The sequence below is a fragment of the Pelobates fuscus genome, chromosome 1 (assembly GCF_036172605.1).
Source record: "Pelobates fuscus isolate aPelFus1 chromosome 1, aPelFus1.pri, whole genome shotgun sequence".
Classification (NCBI taxonomy): domain Eukaryota; kingdom Metazoa; phylum Chordata; class Amphibia; order Anura; family Pelobatidae; genus Pelobates; species Pelobates fuscus.
This window is the reverse complement of record NC_086317.1, coordinates 54154893-54182712: the sequence shown is the minus strand read 5'-3', so window position 1 is coordinate 54182712 and position 27820 is coordinate 54154893. Positions and strand designations below refer to the sequence as shown.

General features: G+C 38.1%; 1 protein-coding gene across 1 annotated transcript in view; it reads left to right on the top strand.

Annotated features, from left to right (window-relative positions):
* GBE1 (1,4-alpha-glucan branching enzyme 1) overlaps positions 1–27820 on the top strand; it is a 184214-nt gene that overhangs the window by 89985 nt on the left and 66409 nt on the right. The window contains exons 8-11 of the mRNA XM_063448657.1: positions 12587–12702; positions 13146–13273; positions 21915–22013; positions 25107–25217. Of these exons, the coding sequence (XP_063304727.1) occupies positions 12587–12702; positions 13146–13273; positions 21915–22013; positions 25107–25217 (454 nt within the window). The remainder of the gene's footprint in view (positions 1–12586; positions 12703–13145; positions 13274–21914; positions 22014–25106; positions 25218–27820) is intronic.

Genomic DNA, 27820 nt, shown 5'->3' with positions numbered 1-27820 from the left:
CCAGATATAGGGAAAGAAAAATGAAACCGAACGTCTACAATGCTCGACTGCCACTCAAGAAGGGTGGGTCCCCCTCAAGTGCGTCTTCCCAAAACGTAGACTAGTCACTGAATCCGCCTACCCGAGATGGTAGACACGGATTGGAGCGGGGTGAGAAGTGTGTGACCAATCACTTCTCTATCAAGAGAAATAGGAGTGGATAGAGTAATAATACAGGAAGTGTAGAAAAGGTACAAAGTACGGTGACATTTTAGAGACAGACACAGGAGTTTGAATGACTCCAAATTAAACAAAAAAAACACAACAATACAATTGAAATACAGTGCATGCATCACAGTTCAAATAAAATCAACAGTAATCCCTTTCCTTTACTCGTGTGACCGAAGTCACCTCCCTCAACCTCGTAGTGTCCCCGCTCGGAGAATGACTTTCGTAAGTCTCACTACCAGCGGCCAAGGATAACCGCTAACACCGGTCCGAAATCCATATGCCTCCCTCGTTACAGCAGTCCACTAGGAGTGGCCACCTCTATCCTCACCCTCGTAGTGCCCCTATGAACCCACTCATAAGTCCCACTACCCCGTGGTGATGAAGACAGCAATGCCTGCCCGAATTCACGCACCACAAATAAAAAATTGGAATGACTCCAGCTCAGCGCTCAAAGCTAGAGGGTACCACCTCTCTGCAAGCAGAGCTACGTGCACAATGAGGCTAGCTAGGCTATCAAAGTGACACCAGAAGGATCACAGGAGACTATGAGTCTACACAATCTCCACAGTTCCAACACACCTCTTTTTCCATACAGCCACAGCCACGAGGCTCCTAAAAGAGGTAAACAGGCAAAGAAGACCCCCAGGAAAACTTCCACAGGTCCACCCCCCTTTTTCCCTACAGCCACAGCCACGTGGCTCCTAAAAGGAGTAAACAGGCAACACAGGACTCCAGGCAAATCCCCCGGGTCCACCCCCCTTTATCCCAAAAGGGGCAACAGACAAACACAGGACCCCCAGGCAAACTACCACAGGTCCACCCCCCTCTTATCCCAAAAAGGGGAAACAAATAAACACTCAACCGGGGCACTTAACTAAAACAGGCCAATTCAAACACACCCAGGCAACAGATAGACTAAATGCAGGTAAACAAGTGAGTAACGAGACACCGGGCAAGATATTACCTGTCTTTGATGTCCTCCCGGGAAGCAGTCACAGACACGTGGACGGGTCAATCAAAGGGGCCGGAACATACCGGTGGCTCTGCAGAAGTCTCTACCGTGTACTTGGAGGTGATCAGTCTCCCTTTCCTTCCCCCCGGATTCCTCCGTCCAACAGCGTCTTCCTTAGGACGGCTCACCGGCCAGAGGCCATAGCCCGATGCCCCACGTTGGGCGCCAAATTGTTATAGTGCAATTTAGAAATAAACAAAGATGTTTAAATGTCTATCTGTTCCTGTCCAAATTATAAAAGATTGAATTGCGTATATATGCTGAAGTAATTCAGACGGACACACGGAGTTCAGGTTAAAATAACTTCGAGGAAATTTATTGGCAAGTGAAGTAAGAGCGGGCTCGCAGGCCCTTTTAAGAGGCATTTTGCGTCATCATTGATTATCAAGATATCAGTAAATAAACATCATTAATTGGATTAATTGTTAAGTGTCTGTGTTAGTGTCCACCTATCAATATAATTAATTGGCTCAAAAACTAAGTGGTTTGTTAAGTGTCCACCCACCGATAGGTGGTATTGTTCTGGACACGGGTGGGGACAGGGGGCTCAAGCGCCATCTTCCCTAGCATGAGGTTTACTCGGTGGAAAGGGGGGCTTGAGTGTGAATTTACACAGTCAGTGATGTCAGGTCTTGTGGTCAGGTGCAAGGTTCTCTTATGAATAGAACATTTCATTAGTACAGTGTTCTCATGGCCTTCAAATTATACTATGTTGCAAGTTAAAGAAAATTCAGCGATTCCTGGGTTAGTCATGTCTTTATAGAAAATACAGTCTCTGTTCATTGTATTAAATGTGCTGGGAAACTCTGTCATGTCATGTAATTTGAAATGGATTAAAATGGAGGATCTGTCAGGTAATGAGGACAAAATTGAGGGTTTCTCACAGTGTGAGGTTAAAATGGAGTTAGTACAATAATTCAATACAAGTTCAATAAAGATTTTTAATAATTCTACATCAACAGCAGCAGGTAAATTAGGTTCAGCAGCAGTTATTCTCAAATTTTCTAAAGAAATAAAATTCAATATGCATCACTTAAAGCAAACCTGTAGCATTCTGGACACTGCCACGTCCGTAGTTATATCCATGCCCCCCCCTTTTTTTCCCCCTTTTTTTTTTTTTCCAGTTAAATAATTAAATTGAATGTTAGTGCTACTCTTCTCTTGGCATCCTGCAACGTCATCGAGAAGGCATGGCTTCCTCCAGTAATTGTCCAAACCAATGTCCCTCATTGAAGCAGACGCTTCCAGTGCCAGAGTTGTCACAAGACTTGTGGTTACAAAAGGTTTTATAGGGATTTAGCTGTTTTAGCTGTAACTTCTTTACATGAGGCCCAGGGCTGGAGTTAAGTATTCTGTGTTAGCAGCAGTTGGTAATGTGTACAGACAGGATTGTAAAGCAGTTGCTAAGTAGTGGTGACCAGCTCCCATAGAAAATACTGGGTGCCATTAGCGACTGCCATTCAGTAGCGGCATTCCATAACTACCTGCTGCTACTTGATGGAATTTTGTAGTCCGGAAACAGCTACTTTTCTCTAACTGTTGCAAGAGACACCATAATGAGTAACTACTGGCCACTTAAAAGTAGTGACAAAGTTATAAACGATAAATGTTCCCTCTGGGTTTTTTTGACGATGGAGATAATGAATATATATATTAGTTACCCAGGATAACTAATAGTAACATGCTGTATGTTGCACCAAGAGGACACTGACCTATTGCTTGCCCAACATCTGCTACTCTAAAAAGTACAGTAGGTGAAACTATCAAATAATTAACTTTTTGTATGTTTTATGATATTTTATTTTTTAATGAACTTGTATGTGGCTAGAGAAACACATTTCAGAATAGATATACAGTGGTTATATGAGGTTTCCTAATTTTATTCAGTATTTAAACCAAGTTGGAAAAGGGATGAGTCTAGCGACATACTTCTGATAATAAACGAGAAATAATGTTCATTTCACATGTAAGCATGATTTTCAACTCCCAAATGGTAATGTTTATTTATACTATGTCAAAGCAAAATGCAGTAAAACACTTCTTACCTTAATTAAATCCCTGAAGGCCTTTTATGTTGATCCAGGACTTGGTGCAAGAACAGGGGTGAGAGATGTAGTACTTGGCTATATTCTCAGGAGCACAGTCATGTAGGTGCAGTTCTTGTAATTGGTGTTGGTTCTATAAAGACATTACTTGTTTATTTTATAAGGATATTCTGTCTGTGAAGGTTTCTTTTACACTATATTTATGGTCTTCCGTGGGTGGCATAGATAATGGTATTCTTCATTTTACAAAAAAATATATATAATTATTTCTGATTTTGTGTGTTATGTCTTGATTAAAGAGTATGTAAATCTGAGTCTAATTTATCCCCAATGCTTGAGTTATTCAGCATTTTTACATTCTTCCACTATCTTATTTCAAGAATAAGAGAATTGTTCAAGAAATATTTCCATCATGTTTTTATTATTACCATTAGGTTTTTTTTATTTAGCTCCAACACATTTCCCACCTATGTACAATTTATTGGTCTGCAATCAGGCAATATAATGTATTTTATCAAACATGTAAAAGTTATCTAGAGCCCTGTAAATGTACATTCTAGCCTTTGAAAACATTCTATCTAAGGGAGTGGGGGGTGCTAAAGTCATAGATGTGGGTCTTTTTTGTCCTGAATCTCTACAGTTGGTGTGGATGGTAGGACGATATTAGTGGACCTTATTCCCCCACTACAGCCCCCAATGCAACACAACAAGCAGCCACCTCCAGACATGCAAGCCCACAAGCAACACTGACACAGACCCTTTTCCAGCTCTGTCAGACTTATCATCCAACCACTCCTCTACTCACATTCACCATATTCATCAATCCTACCCCAAAATACTTGCATAAATGCATGCAATTAAATACTCCAAACTGTGTGTGTGTATGTATGTATCTATGTGTGTGTATGTATGTATATAATATATATACTGACTTTGGTGCAGCAAAGAGGGTTAATCTGGCCCTGACAGCCACACAATTGCTTTTTCCTACTCATGGCCATATTGCTACTACAATATACCCTGCTCAGATACTAAGCAAAAAGTTTAAAGGTAATGTAGCATACACATTTTGGTTGTAAGGAAATTGTACTTTTCATTTTTTTTTTTGCATTATATTGAAGCTTTGATTTTCTAGCATTTTACACTTTGTTGCACTATATTTTAGCACCTTACATGCAAAATTTGGATTTATTGAAAGCACTGCACTAGCATTTTTTGCATTTTATCTATTGTCGGGGGATACTCAGTAGTGGTGAGCAGCTAATTAAAATATATAATGATTTACACAGTTGACAAGTAAAGCAATGATATAAATATACAAGTGTACGTATCCTGTAGTTAGATTGTTGCGTTTTACAAACTCAGCATAGGTATTCAAGTTAAACATTTGTAATGATAACATTTGTGCAGAGGATTGTGTGAAGAGCTAGGTTTCACCTACACACTGTATTGATAACATCAAGCAAAGACATTGTATTCCTATCTTCCGCCTGCACACAGGAGACTTCTTTAATCTGCTATAGATATGTCAGTTTGTGGCTGTTCTCTAGCAAATATATCTTTGAATTTGATTCTCTGGGGAACAATAGCAGTAAATGATTCTGCATACACTTTCTTACTGAGACACTGACCTGATTTTACCAGCTATGCATTGATTTAATTAAAGAACTGATCCCTTAATGTGACTGGCAACTGATGAGTTTCAATTACCCTGTCTAGTTTACGATTTCAGTACTTTGGAGATATGTTATGCTGACAAAATAGCAACCTTGTTGATGTTGCACTAGGTGACGGTGCATTTTTCTTTTAAGATAAGTGCACTTAAGAATTGATCTCAGTGCCTCACAAACAAGTTCACAGCGCCAAGATTCCATGCTTGGTAAATTTTGTCTCCTTGGTTGGTAGTGCGTGAGTGACCTGCCTCTTTAAGTTCTGGTGGCAGAGCCAGCTCAAGGCACCCTTCGATTCCTGTATACACCGTAACTCACAAGACTAGGAGGTTGCGAAATGAGTTAAAATGCAAGGCCTTCTTTCCCCATGGGCACGCTGGGCAGTTGCCTCCAGCAGTCTGTCCGTGTGTATGTATTGTATTTGTTGGAGGTACTAATAAAAATAAGCTTAATTTTATTGATAATTTATATTTTTATTCCCGTGAGTGGTTGCATTGGCAGGGCTCCAGTGCATTTCTTTGTCCAGAGCCTATAATGCTGTTAAGATGGCCCTGTTAATATGCTGTGCGGAAAATAAAATGGGAAACCTGGAGCTGTCTTCAATGCTTCTAAGTTGTTGGACAGAGTTTGGCCACCAGTAAGCTTTTATTAATAATTGAATGTGGGATTTCTAAAGTTATATTAAGATTGTGATTTAGTTAATGCATGTATTACTTTGGTATCCACTTTAAATATATTGTTTCATTAATAGGGAAGGAAAAGATGTTTATAGTGCTTCTGTAGCTGTATCTTCTGTCTTAATTTCTCCAGTTTATCAACAATAAGGAGGTACATCTGGGTCATACTATTCTTTACTCCCATTTTATTCCATTATGGGCTTTGTTAGGAATTTGCAGAATCTGTGGATCACATTTTCTACCGGCCCCCCAATGTTGTGGTTCTTTCTTTCCCCCATTTAGTTTGCTACTAAACAGGTAACTGTACTTGGGTAACACAAAATGAGCGCATCATTAGACTGCTCACGCTGTGCACGGGCACTAGGATCGTGCAGAAAGCATTTAAGCAACACTCTCTACAAGGTGTTGCAGACAGGGAGCCAGCATGAAAGGCCCCTTTAGTGGGCAGACCCACCATTTTCTAGGCAGAGCCTCCCAGAACAGCCGATCCATCCTGATCTTCATACCCACCAATGTTGTGAGCAGGGTCGGCGCTACCATAAGGTGAAAAAGGTATTCGCCTGGGGCGCCCACTTGTTGGGGGTGCCCACCGAGAGGTTTCCTGCTGTTCTCTGGGGCCAGAGCACTGGGTGAGTGGCTCCTTAGCCACCCCCCAGCGCAGCCATTTATCTGCGGTGGTCCCTCTGCTTTCGATTACCTGCTCAGGGAGCAGGGTTTGCTATAACCTCAGCCCCCGAGCAGCACTCACTGCTTCCTGCAGGCAGGGGAAGCCAGGACATGACCTGGTGTCCTGGCTGCCCCCTGCCTGTTGACACCGGAATAACTGAGCAGGAAGCTGGGTGCGCTCACAGCTCTCCTGCTCCCCAGCAGAAACTTCCTGGCAGGCTGGAGGCTGGTCCCCCTCTCCTCCACTGACAGCAACAACACAGATATGGCATCACCCTGAGGTTGATAGGGGTGGTGGAGACCAGGCCTGCCCAATAGTTGGAAGATAAAGGGGTTGGAGGATAAGGTGGTTATTAATTTGTGTATGATTGCAATTTGGAGTGTTTGTTAAATAGGTATGTTTGTGTGTGAATAAAGTGGCTATATGTAAACTGGTGTGTTTGAGTGACATTGTGTGTGTATGTCAGTGTGTGAGTGTGTAATTGACATTGTGTGTATGTCAGTGAGAGTGTGTTTGTGCCAGTGTGTATGTGACCATGCAAATAGATCCCTATATATTAAATTATATTTAGAATATATATTAATATTTTTATATATTGTACTGAAACAATGTTTTACTTAAAGTGAACCTGTCAGAGTTCACTGTTTACTGTAAAGTTAATTAAATCCCACCATTATTATAATTGAAATTCCACCAAAAGCATTGAATTCATCATTTAACAAAGTGATAAATAATACATTCAATGTAAAATGTATGCATTAGGCAGTATGTGTGTATGGATGTATGTAATAAGCAGTTTAAATGTATAGATATATGTCTCAGGCAGAATGAATGTATAGATATACGTATTAGGCAGTATGTGTGCATGGATATATGTAATTGGCAGTATGTGTGTATGGATGTATGTAGTAAGCAGTATGAATGTATAGATATATGTATAGGAAGAGCTCAGGTGAGTATGCTCTGCCGCCAGCCTCGGGGGGGGGGGGGCTCAAAAGTGGCCAGCTGGCCAGCTCTTGAGCCCCCCAGGACACGAGGCAAGCAAGGGATCTGCCTGGGCGTTTAGGGGCGGCTTTTTTTGCCGACCCCTGCAAAGTGCCACCCAAGGCAGATGCCTTGTTTGCCGCGCAGAAGATACGTCCCTGCGGGTGGTTGGTCACCCTGATTAGGAAGTGTGTGAATGGCTAATTGTATGTATTAGGTAGTATGTATGTATGTATTATGCAGTGTGTGTGTGTGTGTGTGTGTGTGTGTGTATGGATGCATATACTGGATGAGTGTGTATTTATTGGGCAGTGTGTTGCTTTCATCCCTAAATGTCACTGTGTCTTTCTCAAAAATGTCTCCCAGTTTATGTTTTTTAAATATCTCTGCAGTCGCTCAATTCTTTCCCTAAATGTCTCCCTGATCGGTTTCCTTTCTCTAAATTTTCTCAGTGGTGTGTCTGCTTTCACTAAATGTCTACCTGGTCCGTCTCCTTTCCCTAAATGTCTTTTCACTGCAATTCAGATTTTAGTGAAGATTCTAGTTGTATTCACAAGGGGGTGGCAAAATTGATCTTTGCCTAGGGCGTCAGGAACCCTTGCCCATGCCCTGGTTGTGAGGTATGTTTCTACCTATTTTAGAACGCTTTAGAGAGATCAAAGCAACATTTATTTTAATGTTGGTCTTTCCTCTCCTGGTTAAGGCACAGATGATAACATATCCTAAGATTTATGCATGGACCATATAGCAGTTAGTCCTGCAGTCAAACCTTCAGTTGTCACAGTACTTGCTTCCTGCTTCTACAGCTGCATTCTCTCATTGTAAATTAAACCTCAGGCAGAACCTTTCAAGATCAATATTTTTAAATTTAAATTAGTATGTACTAAAATGTGAAATCAAAGTGAGTTTCAAATTTAAAACAAGAGTATTCAAACTGAAAGCGTAGCTGACGTAGAGACTTTTTTTTTTTTTTTTAGTTTGACTATTTTGGACTTAAATTCAAAATTAATTTAGAATTCTTTCTAAAGTAATTAACCCTGTTACAATTCTTAACAGATACAATTCTTATTACACAACCTTTTTAATATTCAATCAGTATTGTTTAGTGATTACCATATATATTGAACTAACTGCAAAAAAAAAAATAACATACTATTAAAGTTTTCAGTGTATAATTAAAAACCATTATCATCCCTAAATCCAAAACAATTGAAAAAAAAAAAATCATATATGAAGTATTATTTTTAATAAGCCTAGAAAATTAATTTAGATCCTGTTCACTTCCCTGATGCAACTGAGCATTTGCTAAGATCTAAGAGTAATTACCGTACTTGGAGATTACTATTGCGTTCCTTTTAAAGAGCTCTGATTTTCTTCTTACCCTCAACTATCTTTATGTTGGAAGGAAGGAGTATTACATCCATAGACAGTATTCTTCTGGAGTGTTTTTCACTCTTACATGCCAATTTATACATAGTTTATTGAGTCACTATTTTGGTTTTTTAAGGGGTTTTATTGTTTTGATGTTTGTTTTTAATTGGAAACAGACAATTCACTGTTTATCCTGTGTTGTGCAGAGCACAAAAACTCTTTTTTTTTTTGGTAACACCGAACTCTTATGTGATTCAATCAAAGATTTTCTTAGATGTCATCATAGAGTTGTATCAGTTGTATAATAGTGTCAACGCATAGAATTTGCCCAATATATATATATATATATATATATATATATATATATATATATGTATATATATATATATATATATATATATATATATATATATATATATATATAAAATGTGTGTGTGTTGTTCTGTAGAGTATGAAAGACTGTACTTACAATGTATTTTTGCTTCCTTGGTACAGTAGGTTGTTTTTATATGGTTGCCAACTGCAGTTTATGATTCTTATGTGGGTGAAATCTTAAAGTGTCATTTAGATTAGGGCTCGCCTGGGATTTGTGAGCCCGTTCAGCCCCCGAGATGACAATCTGCCTGAGACTGGAGGCGTGCAGGCTGCTCATGACGAGAGGAGGGAGGCAGGCAGCTCATGAGCCTGAGGGAGGTTTGAAGGAAGGTGGGCGAATGGCTCATGGAAGTTGAGGGAGGAAGGAGGGCAGTTGACTCTGTGCCGAGGCGGCGAAAGAGCTGTCATCTTCCTGCTCTGCTTCCTCTCGCACCCTTCAGTGATTACGGGAGCCTGAGTATGACGTCACTTCGGCCCCACATCATTAAACGGCGCTCTAGAGAACAGAGAAGAGAAATTACAGCAGCCCCACGGGACCCCAAGGAAAGCAGATCCTCTTCAGCTCTGCCAAAGGTCAGGAGGCTGGATGGAGTTAGCTAGTTAGTGAGTGTGAGTGTGTGTCTGTCAGTGAGTGTGTGTGTGTAGGTGACTTGCCCTCCTCTAATGGGCAAGGAGTTTTTACTCACCTTTTTCTCCCCACGCCATGCTGGTGACACCGTGGCTGGCCCCATAGAAAAGCATTAGGAGACTATTGCACATGCGCAGCAAAAGGCCATGCTGCGGCAATCAACTTCTCCTCATAGAGAAGCATTAAATAAATGCCTCCCTTTGGGCTGCATTAACGTAGGTGCTGTACACTGTGCAGCACTGACCCGGGAAGCACCTCTAGAGGCTGCCTTAGTGACTGTGACTTGAGTTGTTACTAGGCAACACTGTAAACACGGCCTTTTGTCTGAAAAGACAGTGTTTACATTTAAAAGCATGCAAGGACAGGATATAGACTTCAGAACAACTACATTAAGCTGTAGTGGTTCTGGTGACTATAGCGTCCCGTAAGAATTTTATTTTTGACGTTCAAAAACCTGGCTCCTAACTTTTTTAGCTGGCTCCTAGATTCCAAGCAAATTTGTTAAGCCCTGATTTAGATTACTGGGGTCCTGCCGCAGGGGGGACAACTGTTTTAATTATGCATTGAACTGTTTAGGAGTATTTGCTGCTTTTATGCACACATTTCAATATACGTGGTAATCCAATTTTTGCCATCCAATTTACTTAATTTTTCCATTTTCTGAAATTGATGGAATCTCAGACTGTGAATAGTGGTGTGGACATGTGGGCTTGCTTCGGTGTCCACACTTTTGATGGTTGGTTCCATTCCCTTTGATGCCCATCCAGGATTTTGGCTGTTTTGTTTTTTTCTAGATCTGGAGTTGGAGTGGGTCTGTGATGCCCATATTCAGGTCTGGCTTATATTGACACACCTGGTTAACAAGCAGCCCGGCCAGCAAGCCAGCCAATGGCTGCCCATGCATAGAGTGCCACATACGTTTTGTTGTGTGACCATAAATGCTCAGTATTGGCCTCACTTAATCCAAAATAAGAAATATTGACAATCCTAAGAAACAGGACATCAGGAAAAGGAAGAAAAAAGGACAGCAGGACATGTATCCCAAATCAGGATTTGCATGATCTTGGCTAGTTGAGAAGCATGAAATTACAAAGCATACATAGAGCTGATTACAAACTGTCTTCTCATACAAGTAATTTCCATAAGTAGTTGGAATTCTTATAATTATCTAATTTCTGAGAAATGTGAGTTTATTTATAAATGTTTTTTTTTTTTTTTACAACATGCACTGTTTATTCGTTCAATAGTGCACTATTTGTAATATTTAAGTCAAAGGTATGAGCAAAATAATGTACTGTAATTACATATTTGTGATACTGTAAAAATAATCTTTGTAATTGCCACACTTTGGCATAACACTCTTCTTTTATTTTCAAAGTCACCTTGCAGTTTCATTTTTTTTTTTTTTTTATTAATTAATATTCTAGGAAAGAATACTCAAACGCTAGTGGGGAAAAGATTTTGCAACCAGATTATTGCTATATAAAACATCATATTCTTTTCTCTTTTTGCAGAGCACAGCCTGTTAAAGATTTGGCTTTTAACTTAAACCACTTTAAATGATTATCTCTAGTTTTAAGCCCATGGCAATATGGTTCTCTGAGCTGATTGGCTGAACACTTACATAAAAAAAGTAATTGTTTCATAAGAAGTATCTTTCAAGCCACAGTATGCCCACACATTTCACAGCACACCTCACAACGTAAAATGACATTTGGGAAATGAAAGCAAAAACTTCAGAAGAACTGTCAAGGTTGGAAATGCCAGAATGAACATTAATTTAACTCTGGTTATTAACAGGAGAGAAAAAACTTAGTAGCTGAAGGAAAGGGAGAAACTGTGTTCGGGTGGAGGGAGCAGTTGTTTTAAAATAAATAAATAATGCAACTCATAAAAGTAAACGATCGAATTTTAAGTTTAACGGCTGCTGACATTTTTGAGTATACTCTTTTACAAGGTGCGACATGTGATTTTCTATATTATTATTGTTATTTATATAGCGCCAACAGATTCCACAACCCTTTGCAATATTATTAAGAAAACTTTAACAACAAATGAGACAAACTATTACTAATGTTCACAGGAACAAAATGTTATATAATCTATTAATATATTACTTGTAATGGTCCCATTTTTGGATTTTGTATGTTGCACAAGTGTTTATTTTATTTTTTTACTTTTTTTTTACAATCTTTATTTACGATTTAGATTTTTGTACAGATATAAAGGATAAAGAGTAGTAGCAGAGGAGAAACAATAATTCAAGAGCTCAGTTTGCTATTAAATACATGGAACATTTGGCAGCTAATATGTGGCCCATATCGAATTAGGAGACACAGAGCAACAGTTGTAAGGTGATAGTGAACTCCAGTGTTTGGCTAATGAACAGTCCCAAACAACATATGAACATGTTTTTTTTTTATTTTTTTATTACTGTGACTGCCCAGTAAGAACACTATACACCTGCTTGGTGTTACATGATTCAGGTGCAGATTTCTCAATGAACCGACAACATTTCTAAATATATATCTAAAGAACTGGAATTCATATCAAAGACGAGACTGGCGGGATATGATAGAAACATTGAAATACATAAAGGGAATCAACACAGTAAAGGAGGAGAATATATTTAAAAGAAGAAAAACTACCACAACAAGAGGACATAGTCTTAAATTAGAGGGACAGAGGTTTAAAAAGATCAGGAAGTATTACTTTACTGAGAGGATAGTGGATGCATGGAATAGCCTTCCAGCTGAAGTGGTAGAGGTTAACACAGTAAAGGAGTTTAAGAATGCATGGGATAGACATAAGGCTATCCTAACTATAAGATAAGGCCAGGGACTAATGAAATTATTTAGAAAATTGGGCAGACTAGATGGGCCGAATGGTTCTTATCTGCTGTCACATTCTATGTCTATGTTTCTATTTATGTTTTCTTTTTTGACAGCTGGGAAGTTTTAAGATTCCTTCTATCAAACTTGAGGTGGTGGATTGAAGAATATGGTTTTGATGGTTTTCGCTTTGATGGTGTTACATCCATGTTGTACCACCACCATGGTATAGGTAAGAATCTCATGATATATATTAAAAAAAAACCACAATAATCCAGTTCACAACATAGCAAATATAGGTTTGCAACCTCAAACCTGACTTCTCAGTTTAAATGGTGTAAAAATTATCAGCCATGTCTATCATACATATTGATACTCCATGCCTTAATAGATACATATGTAATGGGAAGAGTGCTGACAAACTGGGAGCATATCAGGGTGCCAACTTATGTCACCAATCCGGTGCTTGTGCCAAAAGGTACATGTCAATCTGGGCGGCAGCAATGACTACTGTACACATCAGCCCCAATCTAAACACTAAAAATGAAAGAAAATAAGTTACTTGCACATAATTCCATGTCTCTATGCACATTTAAATAGCTGGATGTTTTATAGTAGGATTATATTGTCTTTGAAATTAAAATATTAATATTTTGTTTTCCTATTGTGTTCCAGGATGTGGATTCTCTGGGGATTACAGTGAATATTTTGGACTGCAAGTAGATGAAGACTCCCTTGTATATCTAATGTTGGCAAATCACATGATCCATTCTCTTTATCCCAACTGCATTACAGTTGCTGAGGTACTGCAAGGAAAGATATTTATGGGTGTATTTATAATAATTGAGGAATTCTACCTAGAAATGTATGCGTTGTGGTGAACTGTTCATTATGGGAAAATATTACCACTGTGACATTCCGAATATAATCATAATCCTTGTCACTACGGCTGAAATGAAATGTAATGTCTACCATATTTATGCAGTCACATAATGACTGACAGAACTGAAAAGACACAAACTGACATTGAGTTTATAATGCTGACAGCCAGACTGGCGCAGACAAGAAAGGCAAGGTGCCATAGAAGTGTGGGTGGCATCACTCACCTAACTGGCTATTAAACCAGGTGCTGATAAAGGTATCATGGAGCTAGTGAGGTTGACTTCACATTAAACCATTCACAAAGATTATATATTCAGTATAAAATATGAGTATCTGTGAAGAGTGGTTAAATAGTAGGAACAAAAAGGTCATTATTTTGAAGTCATCTAATGTTGAAAAGGTGACACTATGGGGGCATGGATTAGCAGGAGATGAAGACCTATTTTGTAGCTCCATCATACACATAGTAAAGAAGTGGAATTCAATGCATTTACACACTTTATTTCTACGAAGAAAGTAGCTGTCATGGCTGGTGCTAAACCCCAAAAGACAGAGACAAAATTAAACCCAAATCTACAGGCAGATCAGAGACCTATTGACAAATCCATATTTGACCACTTAGGAATGGAGGCAATTGTACAAATTTTGCTCAAAACAAAATCTAGAATTTAAGCAATATATCTGTTCAACCATAATTTACCTCTTTCATATTAAGTGCACCAACACTTATTATATATCATTTTGTTTAAGAGAAACATGGCTTTTTGTTTACATGAAATGTAAACTATTAAATATATTTATTTATTAATAAAATCTAGTATGAGAAATTAAGACATTTTTTTTTTTAGTTCTGCATGACATTTTAACTGTGAATGTAATAATATTATTAGCCTTTGCTGGAAGAAAATACACATATTTGTATTCAGCAATGTATCACAAGTACAACAGTACCCCCTATGTACAGGTTTTATGGGGTTTTGGAAAGTCACAGGACCAAATATAGGACTTTTTTCCATCTTTTACTTTTTACACATTGAAATTTGCCAATTAGTTATGTTGCCTTTGAGACGTTATGGCAGCCCATTAATGAGAATTGCCCCCATGATGTAATACCATTTGCAAAAGTAAACAAACCCTAGTATTCAAAATAAGGTATGTCCAGTCTTTTATAGTAGCCATTTAGCCACAAACCCTGGCTAAAGGTAGCGTTAATATTTGTTTGTTTTTTTGCATTGTTTTTTGCACACAAACGGAAATTTCACTGATCATATAAGCATTGTGATTTGAAACACTCATGTTTGTGTTCAGTGGAATCTCCTGAATACAACAGTACCCCCCATGTACAGTTTTATGTTGTTTTGGAGCAGATTGCAGCACATTCCCAAACATTCAGAGGTATAGTCTCTAAGTGTTATTACATTATTCAACACTGTAAAAGTAATAGCAGACTAAGCTTTCAAACACAGTGGGGAAAAAGAACTGGGCAAATCATTAAGCGACATAGAATGGAGTGAGATATGCCAAAACAGAAATGGAATTACTAGGTGTACTAACCACTCCGAACTACTGAGGAAAGTGTTATATAGACGGCACTCAACCCCAGTAAAATTGAGGCATTTAAAAGACAGTATATTAAGAATTTGTTGGAGGGCATGTGACCAGGAGGGATCATACCTCTACATATAGTGGAGTTGTCCAAAAGTAACAAGTGTGTGGAAAGCAACATACAAACGTATTAAAGACTGGAGTGTGCTATATTGGATTTATACCCAAAATACATAAAATATTATCAATAATAATAGCACTAAAGATCTTGACAGTTAGGCAATTTAAATTCCCTGAAACCCCGCAATTTTAGCAAATAGTGACACTTTTGACACATACTTTAAATGGAATATATTTCGGACAAATGAACAAATAATAAATTACAAAAGAACACTCACCCATTGCAATTTTCAGATAAGCTAATTTAGGTAAAAGAAGAGATCCAAAATAACAAACTTCACTCGTCGACACCCACTACAGGGATGTGTCTACGGCGAGGCAAACAAGGCTTTTGCCTTGGGCGGCAATTTCCAGGGGGCGGCACAAATACCTTGTTTGCCTCGTTTTATGGGAGCCCAAGAGCCGTCCGGCTGGCCACCTTTGGGCTCCCACGGGACAGGCGGCCAGTTGTTTCCCGGGCGGGCAGCGAGGGATCACTTTTCCCTGATCAGCTACCTCGCGCGACCCGCAGTAATGCTGGAAGCTGTAATATGACAAAACTTAAAACTTAGAGCACCCATCCAGTTGCACGACCGCCTTCCTGCCCAGCAGGCTTACTGGACCCCAGGTGAAAAATCCACCCAGCTATCCCAAACGTAGGGTGGCTGGGTGGATTTCAATTTGTAAAAAAAAAATAATAATTGTGAGTGTGGGGAAATGTGTGTGAGTGTGTGTCAGTGAATGTGAGTGAGCGAGTGTGTCAGTGAATGTGAGTGAGTGTGTGTGTCAGTGAGTGTATGTGTCTGTCAGTGGGTGTGTGCGTCTGTTAGAGTGTGTCTAAATGATTGTATGTGTGTCAGATTGTGTCAAATCAGTGAGTGTATGTCAGTGTATCGGAGAATGTGTGCTGGTCCGTGAATGTGTGTCTGTCAGTCAAAATGTGTGTACATTAACAGGAAGAGGTGTGCCCTTGGCAAAAAGGGGCGGGTACATTTAAATTAGGGGGTGCCCGAGATCTGTCATGCCTAGGGCAGCACCATTTTAAAATACGCCACTGACCCACTCCCCAATCCTACAAAAAGAGATGTGATGCACTAGCCAAGTGATAACAGACAAGCTCACACAGAGTGTGATTGATTAAATTTATTTTATTATTTTGTTAAATCTTATGGCTTTTATGTTAGAATAATTTTTCTTTCTCATATACATATTACTGCAAGTGTGTGTGTATATATATATATATATATATATATATATATATATATGTATATATATATATTGAACCAACAGTCTATAATTGAGAATTACAGTATGTATGTTACTATCTGAAATACTAATGTATGTATATGAACCAAAATCAAAAAAGGAAAAGGAAATGTTATTTAAAAAAAAAAAAAGAAACATTAAAGTTCACACTGTGTGAACTAGAAGTTTAGTTTCCACTGTTTTAGCTATTTGAAATCATGAATTATTTGAATTATCTGCAATTCTCATAATGATCTGCTTCATTTGTTTCATAATAATATTTCTTAAGTAGCACCATATTAAAGGATACAAGGCAATGTAAGAATGGACTGGTTTTCCTTTGATGTTATGGCTTCAGTATCTGGATCTGAAACCTGCAGACTAAGAAAGCTATGCAATATTTTTCAGGGCAACATTTCCATTTTTTTTTCATTATTTAACTTGAGTATAATACACCTAATGTAAAACACTTATTTCCAGGATTTTTAAATTGTGTTGATTTATCCCTATACTTGACAAATATGTTTACAAAGTTTCAAAAATGAGATTAAATCTAGAAATTCACACAACTTTCCTGAAAAATTAGCATTTCCATCTTGGCTCTGTGTCAATCATGCATTGTTATCAGCTCTGTGCTTTGCACCTGTCAGTCAGAATATAGAGAATAAGAAATAGAAACTCAAAAAATGGTATGTCTGTGTATTTTCAGTGAATTTATTATGTAATTTGTTAAATCTGTAAGGTTTTTCATCTGTTGCTTCTATTGTGCAATCAACAGTCATTTTTGAATACACGTCATTTTTTTCAGTGATGCAAAAAACAAAAGTCCTATTTGTTTTCTTCTTTTTTGCCACCAAGTCTACATTTGTCAGTCTTCTTAATTAGAAATGGGTACTAAAATTGATGGAATTTACAATGAAGACTATGAGGATCACTGTAATAAAAGCAAATCAAAATAATGATGGGAATAGTCCCTTTTCAGAACACTGATATGTCCTTCAAAGTTTAATTGTATCCTCTCACAGTGCAATATGTGCATTTGTTGTGTCTGGACTAAACTGTATTGAAGCTTTAAATGTTAAACTTTTCTTAGAGATTTAAAGGAAATGTGAAAAATGTAGAATCACATAAAAAAAACACAAATTATACTTACTATGGGTTTTTTTATGGTGTAACTTCCAGGTGAAAGTACCTTTTTAAGATGTATGCCATTATGTTCCCTGCAGGGAGCCTTAAATATACTCAGTCAATTTAAACATACTGAGGTCACTAACACCTAATCACTCAATGCATATTTAAATGCGAGTCCCTCATGTTCCCATACCGAGAAGATTAAATATGTCTATTAGAGTTAAAATTGACAGACAGGGTTATTCAGTAAATTTCAAACGGCCCCATACTAATTGGGGTAAACCATCCAGCTGTGTAAGGGGTCTTTCAGACTGCTCATGGAATCTAACAATGTCTGGATTTTATCACTACGGCCCTAAATTTTGGTCTGGATTTCTGGCCGAATGCAGGTTGAGACTTGGCTGTTAGAGCACTCTGGTTGACTTAGTAGCCAACCAATCACAGTGCCCTTACTCCTATTGAAAAGCGTGGGGAATATTCCCACATTTTGCAATAGCTGACACAGCATGGGAAAGCCTTTTTAATGGCTTTTCCGCTATCGGAGCTAAGTCTGCATGGAGCCCTCCATAAGTGAAAAAATGTATTCCTTTTATTATGCCACATGTTTAATAATTAGTGCCCCCACCTGCCGCTAATGATGGGGCCTGTGGAGGGACACTAAGACCTTTCCCCATGAATAGTATTATAGACCTTTCCCCATGAATAGTATTAGATCCTCATCTGACTGATCCTGGGTGGTGGGGTCACCCATTATTTTTTTTGAATTAATTCCCACCTGATGTCCATGTCTTCCCTCCACCCCAGTTATTTTATTTTCAGGCGCCAAAGACTACTTCAAATTATCATTCACTTGCAAGTGAATGACCATTCGCTAACATGTATCCTGCCAGATGCAACAGTTATTAAAACCTGTGATTTGTAAGTCTTCCAATTCTTATACTTTGTATTGGATTCTGATGCAAAATCCTATTTGATTTTAAGTAGTTTGAGAATTGTCAATGCAGTCGGAATTCAGTCATTTTTACCCAATTTTGTCCATGTGAACAAAATCTGATGTTCGTGAATAACCCCGAGAGTTATTTACGAAAGGGAATTTTGAATTTTAACAGACCACGTTACTCATCCAGACCTGTTCTTCTCAATGAGGTTGTCTGATTGTCGCTATCATTTTGGTCATGCAATGTAAAACATTAAAGTTTTGAAGAATATAGCAATGTGTATTTTACAGGGCTAAACACACCTCTAGTGGTTATCTTCCTGACTGCCACTAGATGGTGCCTCAGCAAAGTCAGACTTGGCTCTTTATTGTTTGACCTCATCACATGATGCTTGCCTTTTAAAGGATCAATATAGCTTCAGGAACACAAACATGTATTCCTGACCCTACAGTGAAAGCCCACCGGGCTTTCCCCCCCCCCCCCCTTGCCCCCTCCCCTTAGCCCCCTCAGAATGGGTTGGAATTCACCTTATTTTCAGCTCTCCACGGGTCTGCCGGCGCTGGCCCCGCCATTGAATCAATGCATCTCTATGAGAAAAATTCAGCGTCTCCATGCAGAGCATGGGGACGCTGAATGGCAGGGCAGCTTACTGTGCAGCCCTGAGCCAGGAAGCCCCTCCAGTGGCCATTTAAGGAGTGGCCACTTGGAGGTGTCCCTAGGGGCAATGTAAACACTGCCTTTTCTCTGAAAAGGCAATGTTTACATGAAAATGCCTGAAGGGAGCTATTATACTCAACAGAACAATTACATTAAGCTGTAGTTGTTCTGGTAACTACAGTGTCTCTTTAAAGTCAAAATAGCTCAACTGTTACAGTGGCCTTAAATTTGGAATTCATTTAGAATTTAGTTAATAACTTTGTGGGTGTCTTTCACTAAAGTAGCATAGCAATATCCCATCTTTAATCTGCTTCTGTTCATTGTTTGAGACTAATACATATGCTATCTTTGTACCACTCCCATCCTGATCTGCTACTGGATCCTTATTTGTGTAGGTCTAAAGATACATTTTAGATTTGCACCACTCTGGGAGCAGCATTTACTTTTGCTTCTGTTAATGAAGCAACATTGAAATATATACCGTGTATACTCGAGTATAAGCCAAGTTTTTCAGCACTTTTTTTTTGCTGAAAAAGCCCCCCTCGGCTTATACTCGAGTCACTGTCTGTATTATGGCAACTTACATTGCCATAATACAGACCAGGACCGCCGGGCTTGTAATGAGTCCTGTTGGGGTTACCGTGGCAACGATCTGCGCGGCACACAGACCGCGAGATTTACACAGGGAGCTGAAAGGAGATGCTGCAAAGGTAAGTAACAGCTTGCTGCCGGCCCCCCCACTGGCAGCCCATACCACTGGACCACCAGGGATTAACCCCTGGCCAGGTAACAAGCAGGGAAGGGGGACAAAAAAAAGTCAGAGAATAAAATATCCAAATAATAAAAATATTAAAATAATATTAAAATTAAAAAAATATTTAAATAATATTAAAAAAAAAATAAAAAAAATAATAAAAATGCCCTCCCCCACCCACTTTACACACACTACACAAACATACACACACACTGCATTTTATCATATACACACACACTATTCATTATATACATACACACACACACACTGCATTTACACAAACACACACACACTGCGTTCATTATATACACACACTGCATTCACACAAACACACACTGCATTTTATTATATACACACACACTGTATTCATTATATACACACACTGCATTCATTATATACACACACTGCATTCACACAAACACACACACTGCATTTTATTATATACACACACACTGTATTCATTATATACTAACACACTGCATTCACACAAACACACACACACACACTGCATTTACACAAACACACACACACACTGCATTCATTATATACACACACACTGCATTCACACAAACACACACACTGCATGTTATTATATACACACACTGCATGTTATTATACACACACACACTGTATTCATTATACACACACACACTGCATTCATTATATACACACACTGCATTCACACAAACACACACAGCATTTTATTATACATACACACACTGCATTCACACAAACACACACACAGCATTTTATTATACATACACACACTGCATTCACACAAACACACACACACTGCATTCATTATATACACACACTGCATTCACACAAACACACACACACTGCATTCATTATATACACACACACTACACAAACACACACTGCATTCATTATATACACACACTGTAAATAAATATTTAATTAATGTAATTTTATTTAGAAATTTACCAGTAGCTACTGCATTTCCCACCCTAGTCTTATACTCGAGTCAATACGTTTTCCCAGTTTTTTGTGGTAAAATTAGGTGCCTCTGCTTATATTCGGGTCGGCTTATACTCGAGTATATACAGTATATATATATATATATATACATATATATATTTTGAATCACTTGAAAAAATGACACTTTTCTTCTTTAATCACATACTTTTTTTTTTTATTATTATTATAATAGGCCAGCAATGCATGACCTTGGTACTCCGGTTGTTTTGAACGAACTGCATTATATGAAATGTCGTCTATATAAATAGCTGCAGTGCCAAAACTTGTCCTCACTCTCTGTCATAAGCAACTGCAGACTCCTGTTATTTTATCGACATGAATCCAATAGATATGATATAGACACAATGTGCTCTTTACATAAAGAGTTGAAATAAAGACCAATTTAGATACCATTTGGCCCTCTTTATTTGTGAATTTAAATTTGTTTTAATGTTATCATGTTGTGGTTTATACGTTGTAATGTCTGAAAGCAGTGGTCATTGAAATAACCTTGTTTCCAATGACAATGACTTCACACAAATTTGGAAAGAACTTGGATGTTCTTGCTGTGCGAGCAGGCAATATTAATTATCTGGAAACAAGTCTGTCGGGAAAATTACTAGTATATGATTTTTAATGAATTTCTGTGCCAAGCTGCAAACAGAATGCTGTCAAAAAAGTGATAGATGAGTATATTACTGTCTTATTGCACATAACACAGAGTCGAATAAGATGTTAATTTAAATCTTAAGAGGCAAGGCTAAGACAAAAATAAAAAACACTCTTAAAAACGACATAAAATAAAGAATTGTATGTATTTTGTCTTTGGTGTTATCAGGCAACTGTAGACAGTGAATTTAATACTAAAAACGAAATATATGCCAAAGTAGCGGAGTTGCAAAGTAAAATAAATAAATTAAACTTTTTAAATCTAAATTTTGCAATACTTTTTTTTTTCAATACAATTGTACTACAATATGCTACTTAGTAAATCCATAAAGAACATAAAATGTGTATTATACTGTAACCCCAGGAGACACACGTTTAAAAAAAGGTTTCTCTCGGAAAGGTTAAAACTTGTATAACAATTATTTTTTTAAATACTTATATCGGAGTGTCACATAAACAGTTGCTTTTTATGTTCTGTTTTTCCAGGATGTGTCAGGAATGCCTGCTCTGTGCTGCCCCACACAACAAGGTGGAGGTGGATTTGATTATCGACTAGCAATGGCTGTGCCTGATAAATGGATTAAGGTAAGTCATATTACAACTTGCATTGTTTTGGATTTGCGGTTTGCATTGTTTAACATATGGTATTTATTTACTGTCTACTGTATTTTAAATCAACTGATCCCTTATATCTTTAGGAACCAAATACAGTACCGTACAACTTTTAGGTATATTCTCTACAAGTAGAATTTTTAGAAATTCAAAATTAATTTAAAATTGTAGGTCAAAAGAGTTAAGGTCCAAAGTCTTTCTTTTCAGTGTCACTGCTTTGTTCCAAAATGTGAAATTCCTTTTCAATTGCTGACATTTCACACCTATCTCAATACATTACTGTCTGTTTAATCAAGGAGTTTTGTCAGGAATTAATTCATTTTTTCATAATTAAAATTAAAACTGCACCTAAGTTGTAGAGGTTGAAACAGAACATTCTGCACCTTTTGTGACTGCCCTTTACTCTGATACATTGTAAAGTCTCATAAATATGAAATTAAAAATATGAAAAAAGTGCATGTTCGCTACTGTAAACTTCAAGCGGCACTGTGTTTTTTAAAATTTTGTTTTAGTTTTCTTAAACCCTGAAGGATAGAGGCAAGTTGTGATTAAAAAAAAAAACAATCATAACAAAACCTGGAATTTGACTATATGTCTGTTCAACCATAATTTACCTCTTGCATAATAAGTGCACCCACACTTATTATATATCATTTTGTTCAGGAGAAACAGGGCTTTCATTTCGCGTCATGTATATATGAGACATAATTTATCATAAATAAAATCTAAATAAGTGTTAAATAATGTTATTTTATTTATTCTACATGGTATTTTAACTTGTATGACATAATACTGTTAGCTTTTACTGCAATAAAGCACACAGTTTTGTAGGGCAGGGCCTGACCGCTGAGCAGCGCAGACGCGACTTCTTGCAGCTCCTGCTCTTCATGGTGAATCTTGCAGTATATTAGTCATAATTAACTACTTTCTTAAAGAAATTGTGCCACATACTGAGAGGTGACAACGACCCGATCCCAATGGCACCAATCGCTTTCTGTACCCTGCAAACATTGCAGCACTGGGGAGGTGACTGTTCTCTCGCTGCCAAGCATGGCTGGAATCTCTTACTTGGGCCCTCGTTCATCCCCCTTTGGACCGAAGGGAGTTATCCTAGTAATGGCAGCTCCAACTGAATCCGTTGGATCCTAACTTGGTGGCAAATGCTGTTGGGCCTCCTGTGGTGATACAGCCATGAAGCACTCGTCAGCATTTAGATGATATCTTTGCAGCTTTCCCACATGACATGGCACAGAAGCTAAAAGGCCCTACACTGCCCACACAACATCCATCATCCTCCGATGAACATGTCAAAAAAAGTACCTGAGCAACCGGCATAGCGCCATACTTTACCGGATGGTAAAACGTCAGTTGCCAAGCATGACACTATGATTTATGATCCGAAGACTGATGCCAGGTCGGGGACTATGTATAAACCATATACCGTACTCACTCTTCTACAGGCTTGTTAGGTGATCATCTGTTCTCAACAACCGTAAGAAACAGAAGAGTGGATGCCACCCAGCTACTGTCCATTCCTAACCCAGGCCTGCCATCACCCGGTGCTGCTTTACTGGGCTGACTGCACTGAAGGGGAAATCCCCTGGGCTCATCCTACATCCTCGGAGGACTTACCATCGAAGCCATGCCGTGATTGTAGACTCCTGGGACATTACTCAAGGTGCCAAGGGTGAGTATTGGGATATGCACATTGGCTCTTGTGGAAGCCTGGGGCCAGCTGAGTGGTATGCTATGGATGACTGGGACTCAAACTCGATAGGAGACTATGAGGGATAGCATGGGTATTGGGTGAAGATGCTGCAGCAGTATCGGTTAGGGAGCCGTATGAAGTACCTCTGAATCTATGTGGTCCACACAAACTGTTTCCATAGTCATGTTTAATACACAGTTTGATTTTTATGTTATGCTTATTTTAATTTATTTTTATGGGTGTTGCTTTTACCTTGTTCATCTGACTGACGGTCACAGTAGCAGTCTGTAAACTATTAGGAGTGTTTCACCACGGATGAGCTTAGGGCAGAACAGTATCTTACTAACGTTAAACTCATTAGATATGTCTTTAGATATTAATAGTTTTCACCATCTACTGGTTTTTAATGTATGGAACTTATAACGGCTTGAACAAGCTAAATTTGGGCAAGTAACCACATTTATCTTATAAGACCCTGTTGTGGTGCTTCATCGACTTATCCATTCTCTTTCCCTCTTGTAAATTTACTTACAATATAAATGTCTAACCAGCCTAGCAGACATATGTTCTACACTAAAGCTTACTTCATAATTCTTTGCTAGACTTTACTTAGTCTTTGCCCTGATGGACAGCTTGACAGCTAGACTGACCCAGTTACTCATATTTTTTGTTTTTTTTGTTATTTGCAAAATGGGCAGTGATTTTGAATGCCACATAATGTTCTACATAATTGTTATCAACCCTGCTGTCTGCACAATAAAATAAAGATTGACAAAAAAATTTGTAGAGTTTTGGAAAGTAACATGATCAAATTTAGCAAGTTCCATTTTCAATTTAAACACATTTAAATTTGCCAGATTGGTTATGTTGCCTTTGAGACTGTATGGCAGCCCAGAAATTAGAATTACCTCCATCATGGCATACCATTTGCAAAAGTAGACAACCCAGGATATTCAAAATTGGGTGTGTCGAGTCTTTTTAGTAGCCACTTAGTCGCAAACGCTGGCCAAAGTTAGTGTTCATATTTAGTTTTGTGCATATTTCACAGAAAAGTTTCAAAAATGATTACTGATCATTATATCATATGTTTTTCTGCTCTGAAACACTCATATTTGTTTTCAGCGATGTCTCATGAGTACAACAGTACCCCCGTGTTATGGTGTTTTGGGAAGTTACAGGGTCCTCCTTAAGAATGACATAACACACCCGTCATAATTAAGGGGCTAATCCCCTTATAACGTAATGATTACATTGCTGTCTGCCTCTTCTATTTATATTCTTTCTCTTTTCTTTGTTGTGTCGGATATCAATGTCAGAAATAATACTATGATTTGGCTATTTATTTTCTTTAATTGCAGATTTTGAAAGAGATGAAGGATGAAGATTGGAACATGGGCGATATAGTCCATACGCTGATCAACAGAAGACATAATGAAAAGTGCATTACGTATGCCGAAAGTCACGACCAAGTAATAAACACATTATCATGGGGTACCTGAAATTACACTGTAGCTAGTTTCTTTAAAGGGACTTTTAAACAAATATACAAACCAAAATAAAGGAAGTAAACAATTAAAAGTACGTAATAAACGTACAATAAACTTTCTCAAATTGTACTCTAACGATGTTCCAGGTTAAAGAGATTTTCCAACTGCAAATGTGTACTTTCCCAGCAGTCATAGGATAGGACACTGATTGGTTAGATCATTGTCACCCTTGCAATGAGTGTGGAAAGCATAAGAAAGAAGCCGCAGATAAACATGAACACAATCACATTTACCTGCTTTTTCAGGCCGCGGAGTGAAGAAACTGTTTAATGCAAAGCTAAAGTTTTTGAATGAGACATTTGTCTTAAAGTAAGGTGTGTCCCTTTAATTACTTATATTTTAGATAAACTAAATTTATAAAAATAAGCATGCAGATTAATTTTAATTTGTCAAATTCAGCCTATAAGCCTATGCATGTAGATATTACATGTTAAAGTAAGTGTGTGAGTATATATGCAGTATATCTGTTAACTAAAGCAAAACTTTAGTAACTTACAAATGTAGCGTCTGTACAACTGTAACCGTGATTAGTAGCTTCTGATCATTCCAGATCGTCACTTGATTGATATATATTAAAGGGACACTATAGTCACCAGAGCAACTACAGCTTATTGTATTTGTTCTTGTGAGAATAATCATTCCCTAAGGCTTTTTGCTGTAAACACTGTCTTTTCAGAGAAAATGCAGTGTTTACATTACAGCCTAGTGATAACTCATCTGGCCACTCTTCAGATGGCTACTAGATATGCTACCTGGGGCAATGCTGCAAGCAGCACTGCCATTCACTGAACTTTCCTCATAGAGATACATTGATTCAATGCATCTCTCTGAGGAGAGACTGATTGACCAGGGCCATGTTTGACTTGTGCTGGCTCTGCCCCTGATCTGCCTCCGTGACAGTCTCAGCCAATCCTAAGGGGGAGCATTGTGATTTGCTCAGACCCCCACTTCTGATGATGTCGGCAGACAGCAGGCAGGTGAGGGGAGAGGCAACAGCTGCAGACTGAAATACAAGTAAGATTTTACTATATTTAGGGAGGCCAGGGGGGCTACATGGTGGTTTTATTACTATAAGGTCAGGAATACATGTTTGTGTTCCTAACCCTATAGTGTTCCTTTAATCTCTGATAATTAAACACAACACTAGTAGATCAGGGAGCATGATGTACCATGCATTACATACATACATTTTATTTTATTTTATTATAAACAGTGTGATAGTCTTACTAGGTGTCTTCTTCTAATGTAGATATCTCACTGCTGTCAGTGGCTGAGCTGTGTTCACACATTTGATAAGGAAGGATTTTCATTTAGTGGAGTGTCATGACTAAAGAAACAGGCTTATGGTGTAGCATTGTGCAGCACATTTTATACATACACTATAAAGATTTTAGCATGCAAAAAAATCCAATATATACATACACATGCACATACATACATACATACATACATACAGTTCAAGAAGAGATTGTAGCCGTATTAGTTCAGTGATGTAGATGTAAAAAACAGATAACATCCGTATCTTGTGATACCTCTTTTTATTGGACTAACAGAATTTTTTTAATGACAAGCTTTCAGGAGAACCTCCCTTTCTCAAGTCTAGAGCATTTCTAAACAAGCAATATGACACAGAATTCAAAGTTGAGTTGTGATACAGGGGTTAAAGCGACATGCGTTCAGATAAGACACAGGTTTGTTAGAGAATAGACACCATTCTCGCAGAGGGTCATAAATATCTTGTGTGAAGATCACAGAGTGAGGGGGGGGAGAGAAAAAAAATATCAAAAAAACAAGCACGCAGTGCTAGAAGGGGAGAGTAAAAACAAAATAATTACTTATATAAAAATGCACGAATTCCCATCCAAGAGTTACAGGATATGCATGAAGGCCTGTATCCAGCATACACAGACATGATTTGAACTCAACATGTATTTCATACATTTTTAAAGAAGGATATTTTAGCGGTATCTATATTTTGTTACCCAATACTCCATAGCTGATTGCATCTTTTTTTCTTTGCACTGCTTTCTAACAACAAATACAGGTGATACTCGAAAAATTAGAATATCATGCAAAAGTTCATTTATTTCAGTAATGCAACGTAAAAGGGGAAACTAATATATGAGATAGATGCATCACATGCAAAGCAAGATAGTTCAAGTCGTGATTTGTCATAAGTGCAATGATTATGACTTACAGCTCATGAAAACCCCAAATCCACAATCCCAGTAAATTAGAATATTGTGAAAAGGTGCAATATTCTAGGCTCACAGTGTCCCACTCTAATCAGCGAAGTAAGCCATAACACCTGAAAAGGGTTTCTGAGCCTTTGAATGGTCTCTCAGTCTGGTTCAGTAGGAATCACAATCATGGGGAAGACTGCTGACCTGAGAGTTGTGCAGAAAACCATCATTGACACCCTCCATAAGGAGGGAAAGCCTCAAAAGGTAATTGCGAAGGAGGTTGGATGTTCCCAAAGTGCTGTATCAAAGCACATTAATAGAAAGTTCTGTGGAAGGGAAAAG